The sequence below is a fragment of the Parasteatoda tepidariorum genome, chromosome 2 (genome assembly GCF_982258835.1).
Source record: "Parasteatoda tepidariorum strain Cologne lab strain chromosome 2, Ptep-v5.0, whole genome shotgun sequence".
Lineage (NCBI taxonomy): Eukaryota > Metazoa > Arthropoda > Arachnida > Araneae > Theridiidae > Parasteatoda > Parasteatoda tepidariorum.
Window position 1 is genome coordinate 59,120,373 of NC_141756.1, and position 15,021 is coordinate 59,135,393.

General features: G+C 28.3%; 1 protein-coding gene across 4 annotated transcripts in view; it reads right to left on the bottom strand.

Annotated features, from left to right (window-relative positions):
• LOC107446306 (protein c-ets-1-A) overlaps positions 1 to 15,021 on the bottom strand; it is a 188,835-nt gene that overhangs the window by 67,502 nt on the left and 106,312 nt on the right. For all 4 annotated transcript variants that reach the window (XM_021145115.4, XM_021145116.4, XM_021145117.4 and 1 more), the window contains one exon: positions 3,405 to 3,521. In XM_021145115.4, coding sequence (XP_021000774.1) covers positions 3,405 to 3,521 — 117 coding nt within the window. The remainder of the gene's footprint in view (positions 1 to 3,404; positions 3,522 to 15,021) is intronic.

Here is a 15,021-nt window from a genome sequence, read left to right on the forward strand (position 1 = left end):
AAAAAAAATTTGTTCCCATTTTAAGAACGTTTTACTTAAAAATCGCAAGATGTGCGACTTAATTAATTTGCATAAGATATGTCAAATTACGTTACATTAATGTAAAAACATTTGAACTAATTGTAATAAATATAAAGTTTAAAACAATTATAAAGCCAAAATTGAAGTTTGTTTTAAGAAAATATTTAAAATTCAAAACAACAGCAACAAAATTGCAATTTCTAATTACTTAATAAACTCTTCAACATTTCTTATGCTATAACATCAACAAGAAATTTCAGTTCTTTATATTTTTCTATAAATCAATTTTTAAATGCAGGCATTTCTCGAAAGGTAAGAACAATAACGTTAAAAGCTACAAATTCTGAATTCCATTGATACGATAATTTATGTTATAAGTACTAAATATTCACAATATACTTTTCTATTTAAGTAAAATTTAAGCTACAATTTTTTTTCATCGAATTTTAGGACAACAGACCATTTTAAACCACAAACTAATGGGAAGAGCTATTAACGTTGCTACGTTGCAGTTTTTAGACAATTCTTTTTTTCACGTAAAAGAAAATAATAATTTGTTATTGAAATATTACATTACATTTTTTAACCAATTCTATTTATCACGTAAAAGAAAATAATAATTTGTTATTGAAATATTACATAAAAATATAAGAAAATACTTAAATACTTGAGAAATTATTTTAAGAATGGATAAATAAATTTTAAGTACTAATTTTATTTTTTTTATTTATAATAATAGCGTGGTTTTTAATGTTACAGTTTTAAATATGCATCAAAACACAAAATTGCTTTTCTAAAAATGATTCACACACTAAAATAGAACTTATCAATTGTTGTCATTTGTTAAGGATATTACCGAATAATCCTATTTAAACTTTATACTCTTATTTTTATTTGCAAACATCTAGACATTATGTATTTAGTTTGTTTTTTCTTTTGTGCTGCATTTGTTAAATTAACATCATAAATGACCAAAATAGGACATCTTTTTTGAAAAAAAAGAATTTTTTTTTTAAGGAATTTATAGAAAATTTTTTGGAATAATTTATGTCAATTCATGTCACTAGATCGAATAATAAATTTACTCTAAAAATTTTGCTGTTAGTTAAAAACTTAATTTTTATCAGAGCTTAAAGTTTAGATCTGCGTTATGCTACCATCTTTGAGAACTACCCAAATGGTAGTAGTAGTTGGATCAATATAAAGGCTATGATCCAAATTTAGTTTACAAGGCATAGAGGAAAAAGAATTGAGAGAAAAAATTATTTAAACTTACGCGTTCATTGAATAAAATAAATCAATGAAAATTTAAAGTAAGCTGCTTAGTCTGTTGAAAAAGTTCTACAACAATATCAATACTGATTGCTTTAAAAATTCAAAAAATAAACCCACTTAAGTATCAACTTATAATTTTAAGCAGAACAAACACAAACAATCTCTGGAATGGAACATCACATGATGTAGCCGGTTTTTATGGTATTATTTTCAAGTTCTGTAGAAAACGAAGGAAATGCAATACCTTTAAATATTCAAAAGTTTCCGTAGAAACTTAATTCTGTTAAACACAGGTCGGTCACCCTTGACCGATACGCACGATTTGGCGCGAAAAAAAGAAGGGAAAAAGTTATAAAATTCTCTCTTTATCGTCCATCTTTTCAAACGAAATTATTTAGTCATCCAATTTAAAAGAAAAGATCCGACCTTAGGTGCTCTGATCATTAGCTCTCTACCATTTTGCTGTTAAGAAACGTGAACGGTATAAAAACACTTAATACAGAGTGCAATGTTTTTATTGGAGAATTAGCGGTAATTTGTAGATTATTTACGGTGTGGTGATGAAGATTAACGGTAAGGGTATGTCTAATCTTAATACCCTATTGTAACTTACCCGAACTTCCTTTAAAAATTTCTGCACTTACTTCAAAGAAAGAAGATAAGAAGTGGTTGATTTTTATCACTTGTAGCAATATTGTCTTAATGGAAGAAAGTTATAAGTGACATTTTAATGAATTTAGAAAGATCAACTTTAACAAGAAGAAGAAGCTTTTAACGAAACACATTAAAGCTGTCTTATTCAATGATCTGTCAGAAAAAAAATATTAAATTTCTATGCATGCAGCTGATTATATAATGCTATATATTTAATAATAATTGTAATACAGGGTGCGCTGCCAAATTATTCAACAAAAAATAAGCACCTTTTAAGCACTTTTCAAGCACTCAAATAATATTTGTAAGCACTTCAAAAAAATCACTATTAGGTAGGATTGGAAAGTTTGTGACTATATAAGCTACAGACTGACGATACGTCGAAATAGATTGGGGTTGAATTAATTGTGAAAACGTTGAATAGAACAATGTGAACAGTGTCTTTCTGCATAATTCGTAGCGAAAATCAATATGGCAAAGGAAAAATCTCATTTTGGAAAAGGGAAAATTAAGTACTTTTTAAAAACGCCCAAGGAAGAAAAGCATTTTTAAGGGCTTTTAAAAACGAAAATCGAAAATATGCACCTTTTAAAATCGCTACGCACCCTGTAATAGTACTTTATTTACGTAGCACAACAGCAGCACAATCGGCTATTTGTGACGGTTTGGGAAACATTCCTGAGAATGATTCGAAAACATTTTGATCTCAGCACAGGGGATGGCTACCCCGGTTTGGTCACAACTTGCGCGTAAAATCGAACATTTTACGGTAGAACAGTTTAGGAAGACCGATATCGCGTACCATCAGTTCCTTCGCAAGCTGAACAAGGTGGACACCCACCCACTTACTGACCGCTGCCAATGATGGTTGACTTGAGGAATGTACTAAGAGCTGTGAATATGTTTTAAACTACTTCTTAAGGATTATTCTTAAGGACTAGTCTGAGCAGAAAACTTCTTTAAATATTAATATATTCAACATTATATAGTAGTAAAATATTTAAAGAAACGACAAAAAATATTTAATGAATTGAAGTTTTCTTTTGTGGTGTTATTGAGAAGTACATAAAAAATTCCAGATCAAATTACTGTATAAAATCCATTTTTGGTTCCGGAAAAATGGGTTTTACGGAGAAAAAAAAAGTACCGGTTCTCTGAGTGCTCGTACTTTTTACTGTAATTTCATCTGGAATTTTTTACAGAGTAAAACCTTTATATATTAAAAATTCGCAATGGTTGCCGACGCTGTTATGGGTATTCAATTACAAGTTACATTTTATTTTGCCGAGCAAAAGCTGTAAGACCTAGTGTATTAGCAATCTTCAAACTTGTTTTAATGAAAATACATTATGTTTTTACATGATAAATGGTGAAAATCCTAATCGTAATATGATAAAATTAATAAATAAATAAATAAATTAATTAAATAACATTAAATAATTAATGTTCCATACCTTCCGTTATATGATACTGCTCTCTTTCCTTTTCCCAACTACTGAAACTGGCAGATATAGCCTGTGCCATTTTCTGATTTGTCCCTGGAGTGAGAGGTGGCACTTGATTCGGAAGATCTGAAATACAAGTGCAAAATTATAACTTGCACTCAATAAAAATTTTGTTTATGATCAAATTATGAGAGCATAAGGCTTAAGGTGGAAAGGAAAGATGCTCTCAATAATCCAGTCAATCATTTAAGACCAAAGGGTTAAAGTTTTTAGGTCAATCAACAATGTTTTAAAGTATTTATTTAATTATTTAAAACCAAATTCAATACTATTTACGAAACAGAGAAAAAAAAGTATGGCAAAACTACCTGAATAAGGTATAGTGTTTCTGGCTCTATGGGAACACAAAAAAAGCTGGGTAATTTTGACCGAAGCGTTCTGTAATGATTCTGGTAAAATTAACAATAAATTTTGGTTTTATAATATGTGATAAAATTTGATAAATTCAGTTGTTTTATAATGTTAGTTTAGCTCTTGGCCTAAAAGCCGTTTATTCGGTTAAATTTACTTTTCAGCTTTGTATTTTTTACTAAATGTGCGGTGATAAGAACTATAATTTTGAAAACCGGAATTCCCCGTAAGCCCCGGTACCATAAGAACGGAAAAAATCACCAAATGAATGGTTATATTTTGGTTTTAGTAACCAGAATTTTGTTTACTTTTTATCAGAACTGTTTTTGCCATACTATACGGTAATTTTACCAGAACTTTTTTTCTGTGTAGAACAAAATTTTATTTCAGCAATTTCCTTAAGATTAAATTACAGGTGCATTAGGATTATATTGATCTTAATGATGGTTAATTTACTTAATTTTCTGAGATTAAATTATTGATGCTTAACCTTTTCCTTCGCAGAAAATTTTGATTGAAAATTTTACGGAAACAGCATAATAGCAATTGCGATCGTTGATTCTGAATTCTAGACAAAGATATAGACTTGTGCTCCATATCGTTTAAGGAATAGTGATATAGCCTATAAAACGAAGGATGATGTATAAGTTTTATATTCTTAGTATATAAGTTTTTATATTTTTATAGTATGTAAGTTCTTTTAGTATATAAGTTTTTATATTTTTATAGTGTATAAGATTTTTAGTATATAAGTTTTTATATTTTTAAATGAAGTAATAAGTTTTAAATTTTTAATGGTCTGCAACACTTATGAAATGAGTGTTTCCAGATTTAACATCTGGAAAGGTTATGGCTAATCGAAAATGCCCTCAGTAATTTGCTTCCTTAATTTAGACCAAAATATATGTGCTTAATGCATTTAGTCGATTCAAAATGCTATAAGTATAATGCAAGACAAAATAATAGGGTCATGAGGCTCTTACTAGTCGCTTAACTTACAACTCTATTGATTCGAAAATTCTAAGCTAACTAGCGAAATTATTTAAGATTTTATTATTATGCATTTAAAATATAATAATTTCAAGATTGTGTCATGCAAGTTTTAGGTTTTTCAATAAACATAATTGGCTTCTTTTGAGTCTTTGTTTTTATATTTGTTAGCAAACTAAATAGCGGCACATGACCGTATATGAATTTTCTCAACACGTATTTACTCGGCAAAAAACAATGTTAAAATTAAGACTGTTTCCCGCTAACGCTTATACAGAGAAAGAGAAAATCAAATTAATAACTATCCAAGGAATGTAGATATTCGAACTTTTTGCATTTTTTTTCTCTGACTATTAACAGAACACTGTTTCCAGTTAAAACACTAAAGTTTTGTGAAAATTAGAGGGAAAATTAAATTATTAAAAATTGACAAACGAATGTTCATACTTTTAAGAAATTTTTCTTTTTTTAAACCTCTGATTAATGAGAAATATTTATGCCAAAAACAACACAGTAAAATTGTTGGAATAATTTTTGTAAAATATTTGTTATATTTGTTTAAAAACTATCGAATAATCCTAGAGAAATACAGCAACTAGCATTCAATGAATTAAACTAACTTTATTTTAATTACAAAAGAAATAGAATGCACTTTTACGAAATACTTTTTTTTTCAATTCTTTTAAAATGTGATGCAAAGGTTAGCTTATACAAATCCTTGATGAGTGTACACTAATACCTATTGTGACACTTTTCTCGGATGAGCGCGTCCCCTTGTTTATAATTTGTAAAAGATAAAAATGTAAAAACCCTTTGACCCACAAAAGTACAAAACAAAAAGGGACTTAACAAAAAAAGGGGGTCTCAGTCGGCGCACGTCGAGCCGAATTTCGCAAAACAAAATGTCGCGTTGCCCAAGAATTTTTAATGGTCATTACAAAGGCGGGGAGCATAGGTTGAGTTGTTTCTTCACCTCTCGCTTATTATCGTTTGGTCCGAAGTTCTGACCTCACGCCATCGTTTGACATCGGCTCGGATTGTTTAGTGCTGAAAATGACAGCATTGTTCCACAGTTACAAAGGCGAATGGGTCATTAAGATTTGGCATGTGCACAGGGACATTGTCAATTCAAGCTTTGTTTATGTTTCAAATGTGGTCGCTTTTTATCGATTAGAAACTTCAATAAAAAATGCGATGCTTTTCTCCAAGCATATATAATAAAGATATAATTATTGTCTAACCTATTGGCATTTGATCAGAAAAATCACGTGATATGACTATTAATCACTAAGAAGGACAAGATATTTTTTGACTGATATCAGTATAAAATTAATAAAAGCTATAACGGTATTTACCTGCAATGCTCATTTATCACTTCTTCTTAATATCATGATGATATTATTTTGATTAGGTTCAATATTAAAAGTGTTGTTCTTTTATAGATTAAATTAGTCACATAATTTTCGGAAAAAGTCATTCTATGAAGAACGCGTCATTCTGTGAAAGATATTGTTTTGTTTGATGTCGTGAAAGTTCAAAATTGATTAAAAATCGATAATGATTTATGCGTTTAGAAATTGACAGTCTCTATTACTTCGATAATGGAAATTCAAATTTTACTACAGAGTAAAATATTTATACTTTCTTCGTATGCACTACTTTCGAAAAATGCAATAATACCTGTAAATTCTCCTGGAATTCCTGGGAAAATTTATTATATTTCGTGTAAAATGTTTGCATTTATACTGGATTCTTGCTTTATTCCTAAAAGTAGAAAGTGCTCAAAAACTGCAGCGTGCAATTTTATAGAGACACACAATTTATGGAGCAGCCCTGCAGAGAAATTCATGTTAATTTTATATACTGTACATAATATTTGTTTAATTTTGTAGGAATTTATTCATAATTTGACATTCAACTAATTAAGGTTCTCTTTTATTATTTTATTTTATTTATCGTTGAACAGCTGACCCAATTTCGGGTTTACGACTACTAATGATCAACTCCGTAGCCTTGCAATCTTGAACCCAATACAGAAGACAAGAGAACTCCTAGATTATTAGAAGAAATTTTGTCCTCGTGGAGGACTTTCTTAATGAAACTAACCCGCATTTGCGTTACAAGGAGAGGGAAACCACGAAAACCTCCCATGATTAGCTTGACAGCAATGATAAATTTAACCCATGATCTGTCTACCACTGAGGATATTTTTCATCAGCACTGTGGTCAGTACGAATCGTCTGTGGAATTCGAATTGAACAGCCATCGCTAGGATTCGAGCCCCGGGTCATCTTATAGGGAGGCGAATGCTATATCGCCTAAGCCACCGCAGCTCTCTCTCTCTTTTTATTGAAAATTTTGATTGCCAAATCGACGGTACCCGCAGAACATTTATAATTTTCAAAATTGCTGTTGTGAGACATTTGGCGCCATTCTACTCATAAACTTCAAACAAATTTGATTTAAAAAATTTTTTACTACAAAACGGGAACTAATTATCTGCTCACAAATGGCATTTCATTACCACTAAGGAAAAAAATTCTTCGTTGGCATGTTTGATATTATGTATAATTGTGCATTTCAGATGAAGAAAAAAAAAATAGTTTAATTTAGAATCGAAAGACTACGTAATACTAACATCATTTCCGATTCATCAATGCACGATATCAATCTCGCCCAATCACGGTGAGATTCGTGAACGGTACAGGATACCGGAAGTACGCAACGCCAGCCAAGGCGTTACAAAATATGAGACGATGAACTGTTCGCTTACCGCAAAAGACCCTTTGCTTTGCTGACACATCCACAGAGTTATGAACAAATAAAATAATGAACTTTTTCGATTTCCGGACAACCGACCGGATATTTACACTGAGCGATGTGGATAACAAGTGCAGAACCATATTCATCACCCATGTACGCACATGTGGGTCCGAATGTGCCGGAATTTCTGACAATAAATATTAATTTACAGGCATATCGTAAGTTTTTAATCATGCGGGAACTTTTAAAGGGATATGGGACTTTTAAAGTGCATATTTTGCACCTTTTCTTGAATTAAACTAATATGTAATTTGTTTGAAATTTTTCTAAATTATTCTGGCTTTATGTTCAGATGTATGATCAAAATATTCTACTTCAACATACGGGAAATACTTGGGTCCGAATACTGTACCAGAAATATTTGTGGGTCTGAATGTACTGGACTTTTCTCACAATGAATATTAATTTAAAAGCATATCGTAAGTTTTTAATCATGAGGGATCTTTTGAAGGGATATAGGACCGGTAAAGTGCAAATTTGACACTTTTTACTTAAACTAATAAGTAATTGCACTGAAAACTTTTTAAAAAAATTTGGCTTAATTTTGAGACTTTTAACGAAACAAAAAACGAACGAATAAAAGCAAAATTATCAATTTAATTGTTTTAATATCTTTAAAAACTATTTCATTAACAGAAATCTCGATACGAAATTATATATATAAATTTCCTTTATTTAGAGAAAAAAAATTTTTTTTCTAAAATTTTTTTGATTTTTTAAGGCACTTAAAAAAATTAATTAATTACATTTGATTATTTTATAATAAGATATTTACATCTTATTCTAGATATTTACATCTTGTATATGGGAGCTCAATGTCAAAACATATTAAAGTAGATAAAAAGGTAGTTTTTTCTGGAAGAAAAAAGGTTTGTTCATGTTTATGCACATTAGGTTAATACGACAAAAAAATCAGTTTTCGATACTTTGACAACCTCTAATTTTGTTTGATAACCGAAATTTTATCTTATGGTAATGATATTTCACGTATAATAAAAAAACGCAATTCTGGTAATAAAAACCGAAATATACAGTATATAATCCATTCAATTGGTAATTTCCCCGTTCATACGGTAACGATTACCGAAAATAAATGGTTAAAATGAACTGAATAAATTATATTTATGATATGACCTAAGGTATCATGAAAAATATACCAAATTTTATAACTTATTATAAAACAAATTTCAGTGTTACTTTTACCAAAATCGTTACCAAAGTAAAAAATTTCCGAGCTTCTTGGTGCTCCCATGAAGCCAGAAACACAGTATATTTTAGCATATTCTGGTAGTTTTGACCATACTATTTCTCAGTGAAGAAAGTTAATTTCTATAAAACAAAATTATAATTTTACTCTTGCATGCATCGTTATCAAATTATTTATGCTACGTTATAATAAACTGAGTATTCAATTAAAGTTACAGGCTCACTGTAAAAAATTCCGGATCAAACGACGGCAAAAAGTACCGGCTCTGAGACTGTCGGTATTTTTTAACGCAAAATCCATTTTTACCGGAGCATGTTACGAAGCAAAAAACTGACATACTGTAATTTTTACTGTAATAATTGCAGTAAAATCATTAAATCATTCTAATTAAATAAATAGTACTGTAAAAATCACGGTATAATATTTTACGGAAAAAATAAGTTTTACGGTAAAATGGATTTCACGGATGATGCATTTAAAGCTCCGGAACCTTATATCGTCATTTGATCCAGGAATTTTTTACAGTGCAGAGAAATATTTTTGCATTAAATGCTTTCAAAAGTATCTTTCTGTCCAAGCAACTCCATAAGTGAAGAATTTCTGCTCCAAAGATACTCCAAAATCCTGCGAAGGAATTTTCGTTTTTTATTTATAATGAATCTATATGCACATTCAAAAATTTAACAAAGTTTAATGTTTATTCGAATTATAACGTTATTTATTGTAAAAAAAACATCCCCGGGAGCTTGATTCTGCAACAAACTTAATGGTAGTTACAAATGTTTTGCAAATTTAGCAAAAAATAAGCAACTCTGGCGAGTTTAACAACAAAGATTTTTTAAAAAATTATGAATAATTTTACTTTACGAAATAAAATTGCAAAAAAGTGAAAAAAAGAAACCTCAATTAGTTGAATATCAAATTATGAATTAGAACTTAATGAAACAGAAATTATTAACAGTATATAAAATTCCCATCGTGTAGTTGTTACGCCAAACATGAGCGATTCAACAATTTAGTTCTGCGATGTACTACGTCGTAGTTTTTAAGCACTTTCTGTTTTAGGAAAGATATCGACTTAAAATACGAAAATGAAGATAAAAAAATATTTATTATTTATTGAACGATAAAATGTGAGAATCCATTCTCAAAACTCAAAGGTCTTAAATCGATAAATATGAATGAAATATTTAATCACGTCCATAACTTACAATTCAACATCAATCCAATGATGGGACTTGCTCAATAGTTATATCCAAAAATGTCAGTTTTGCTCCCTCTTTCCCTTGAACAAAGAGGAGTTCATATTTGCTTTTAAAGGGAAAAGCCGGAAACATAGTTGCTCGCTTAAGCTTATTTACTGTTTACAAATATGTTTTCGATTAGTTTCAGATTATGTCTAAAACATGTGCTTCTATAAACAGATCTTATTTTGCAGTAAAAGTATTTAAATAAAATAATATTTTCTGGCATTTAAGTATTTAAATAAAATAATATTTAAATATTTTCCGCGTTTCTGACTGTATGATGGAAGCAACAAAAAGCTCGTCAGTTTAAACGAAGCATACTGATAATGGTTTTGGTAAAATCATCAGTAAGACATGGTGATAAATGAAGCATGGTATTTATAACGTGATACAATTTGGTAAATGTGGTAAAATTTGGTAATTTTTATCTTGATACCATAGAGCATGGTATGAAAACCATTTATTAGGTTAAACTTACTTTTCAGTTTTGTATTTTTTACTAAACGTGTGGTAATATAATTTTGAAAATCAAAATTTCCGGTAAACCATTACCATATAAGCGGAAAAATTACAGAAAGAATGATTTAACTAAAAATAGCGCAAAAATATTTTACTTTCTTTTTTCCCCTTAACTTTTATAGAAAAACGCACGGTAAATACATAAATGTAAAGCAACGGTTATAAATGTTATATGTGGCTGAAATCTGAACGAACAGTTTATGGAGAAAGATAAAAATTTGTTCCCGTAATTAAATAAAAAAGATTATTAAATCCAAGAAACACCTAGTAGATTATTATGAAATATAATTATCTTTTCTTCTACGAATATTATCATTAGTATTTAATTTAACTAGCATAACATATATTTTAACACAGGTATTTAATAACGTTCATCTTTAATTTAGATAGTTGGAAATTTCGTTAATTTATTCATAAATTTTTTTAATGCTATGTATAAATTCATTATTGTAAATATATATAAATTCATTATTATAAATATATATAAATTCATTATTATATATAAATTCATTATTTCAGAAGATTAATATATAAATTCATTTTACTTAGGGTGCGTGACCGAATTTTTCAACAAAAAATAAGCACATTTTAAGCACTCAAAAATGATTTTAAGTACTTTAGAAAAATATCATATTTAGGATATACGCATTAATTGAAAAGTTTTCTTCCCATTGTTCTTCACTTATATATTAACAAATTGCAAAATAAATTTCAAAGACCCTACATTTTCATGATAAAATAAATAGTTCCTGACAAAGAAGTCTTCTCTTGATTATATTAGTCACCGAAAAAACAATTTATGCACAATTTTAAATATATTCAATACTAAGTGGCTCATTCTATTTTTTTAAATTAGTAATTACTTTATTTAATTCAAAATTATAATTAATTAAAAAGGTTATCAAGTGTATGTTTTAGATTTAAATAAAAATTATTTATAAAAGCATATTCAATAAAACATTAACAAGATTAATATTATTGATCACGCCGAATTTATGAAGATATATAAAGAACTAAGCAAACTAAGAAAACTTTAAAAAGTTCATATTAAAAATATAAATTAGTGAATGGCCCTAATGAACTTTATTAAAATTTATTACTTGGCTCAGTATTTCTTTAATGAAATGATTAGAAAAATTTAAATAATTTTAAAATGTAAATACAACGAGTATTGAAGCAAAATTTTTTTGTCAGAATTATTAAATGTTCCTGACACTCATAATGTTTTCCAAATCTAAGACAATTGAAATTTTTATTCTAATTGTTTTAAATTAAATCAGTAAGAGATAAATTTGAGATTTTTGGAATGACTAATCTGAATAACATAAGATTTTTTGCTGCATTTAAAATAGAGAAATCCCCTCACTTCAGACATTTTTAAAACCTTTCTTCGAAATATTATTGAGTTTTTTCATAAAAAAAACTTAAGAGAACTGAAAATTTTAAAAGTAACAATACAATAATAAAAAGTAATTAGTAAAAAAAGTAATAAGTTACAAGCGATGTAATAAAAGTTTACAAACATTTTATGCAATTAGTGGACGGTCCCTCAAGAAAAATCTTACTATTAAATACCGCAATTAATTCTTATGTTTATTAAATTTTGATTTTAGATGGGAATTTTGAGGAGATGAAGCTTTGTGATTCCTTACTGCTCTGGGGACCCACATGAAAAGACATAATTAGCGCTTTTCAAACCAAGCTTTTTGCACAATTCTTGACGAAAATCGACATAGTAAAGGAATAAAAAGGCCTTTTTAAAAGCACCCAATAGAAAAACAGAAAAAATAGGCCTTTTTAAAAGCACCCAATGTAAAAAGCACCTTTAAGCACTTGTTAAAAACTCCACGCACCCTGTTACTTAATTTAACTTCTGAGTACTTAATTAATATTTAAAAGCTGTTGTAATAACGATTATACATCAGAAATTCATTAATTTAAAGCTGTTTTAAACTGCAACATGTTATCTCTTGTATTCATCATTATGAAAGGGAAAAATGATTTTCGTCGTAACAGCTCGATGCCATGAATGCGAACCGGGAGAAACTTATCAGTTCTTCAGTGTATATTTATCAACAATCAATCAGTTTTTTTTAATGATAAAATGAAAATTTTAGATAACTTTTAAGTTTTAAAATAAAGTTGTGCTGTTGCCATATGCAAATTTAGAAAACTATTATTGATCGGAAACTGATTATCGGGATAAAAGAGAAGCCGACAATTCATGACTCCTTTGAAATTTCATAATTTATCACTGAAATCCATAGATGGCAGTACTTTTACTTTCGTTACTTGTACCGCCGGTACAAGTAAAAAGTACGTACTTTTACTTGTACTTCGTTACTTTTTAAATTTAGTACTTTTACTTGTACTTTCCTTACTTTTTTAGGGAAAAAGTACAAGTATTTGTAACGGAAATGTCGAAGGAAATCGTTACTTTTTTCTAAAACTCGGTAAGATTTCTAAAAGCTGAAAACGCAATTATTTTGCAAAATGAATAAAAATATTAATTAGCTAGTTATTTTCATTCATTTTCGAGTTTTATGCATTTATTTAATACATTTTAAATAAAAAATGCTGGATTTTGTTATTACGTTTTTCAATTTTCTTTTTGAACTCACTAATAATAAATTTTTGTCTTAATGCATTTTTTGCTAAATACATTTTTTACATAGTACATTTTTAACTAAAATTATGTTTATGCCCGACCTTGCCAAACAAAGCCCAGTCAAATCTCTAAAGTCTTCAGAACTATTTGTGCTATTGAAAACTCTTATAATTACTATTTTAACTCTTGAAAACTCGAAGGTATTAATTTAACCGCTGATACTAAAATTCGTTTACAAATTTTAATTATTCCGTCAGGCGAAACCCCGTGTTTGCTTTGTTTATGTTTGTGCTTTTAAAACGCGTTTCTATAGAGTAAAACAATTTTAAATCAATGGTAATTTAAATAAATAAGAATAATAAACTAAAAATTAAAATCAATTGATAAAATTTCTTTTTCGTGCAAATCCATAAAAAGTTTGATACTAAAATTATATTCGATTTTAAAATTATATTATACGATTATATTATAAAATTATATTATAATATTCTTCCGAATTTAAAAATAAATTAATGTCCATAACTTTTTAAAAATTAAAAATAATTAAATAAATAACAATTTTGCCAAAACATTAAAGAACATAAGAATATTATTCAATAAAATTTTATGTTACTTTTAATTTTCGATTTCCTAGAAATGTACTTTTAAATCGTTACTTTCTTTGTTTAGTACTTGTACTTTTACTTGTACTTTTTACTCGTTACTTTTTAAAACAAGAACTTTTTACTTTTTACTCGTTACTTTTTTTAAAAATAATTGCACTTCTACTCGTTACTTTTTAAAAGTAACGTTGCCATATATGCTGAAATCTCTCGATAAAACAAAACGAATATCGTGGGAAGTTTGAAATGAAAAGGTTCACTAGTTCCAACAAATTTCGTTTGCTTTTTTAAAGTTTTAAATTTAAAAGCAGAAAGACTATGAATAAATAACAAATTAAGTGTTTAAAAATAATAACTTCTTCTATAAGAATTAATCACTTCTTTTTGGGTGAAACAAATTTCAAAGGAGAACCCTGTTCTACCAGGATTTTAAAATGTTCTTTTTGACATCTTAAGTACCCGAGAGGAACAATAATGGGATATAATTCTTACTTCGGGCATAGATAACTATGCATAGATCTTAAACTTAGCCCCCTCTCCAGATCAAAATTTAACACGTAAATAAATATTATTCATCAGCACAATCAAACCATTAGTTACAAACTAATCAGATTTAGATTACGAAGATCAAATTTATATTATGAAGATCAGATTTCATTCATAAGTCAAGAGGATACAATACTCATAATGAACAAAGTAATTAAAAAGAAAAGAAATAGTGATTTGTAATTTCTCTTTTTATCCACTACTTAAATGTGTTAATTGTAGAAAAATTTGGCAATTTTATCATGATGCCTTAGAGCGTGGCATTTAAAACCATTAATTTGGCTTAATTTACTCTTTGGTTTTGTATTTTTTATATGTGGTAATAAGAACTATAATCCTGGAAACCAGAATTTCCGGCAAACCGTTACCATATAAACGGAAGTATTACCAAACGAATGGTTATGTTATAAAATTACATTACGAGTATTTAATGTACTAAATTAATATAGGAGATAAGCAAATATTATAAATATATTGTTTCGATCGACTACTATTTTTACTCACAAAATTATAAATATTTGTCTGAATAATTTTTAAGATTAAAATCTTTTATTTCATCTTTTAACCTATAACATCTAACTCAGCGATTCTCAACCTGTGGGGCGCCCCTAGGGGGGTGGCGCGAGAATATTCAAGAGAAAATATTATTTAAAAAAAATTGATTAACTGGATG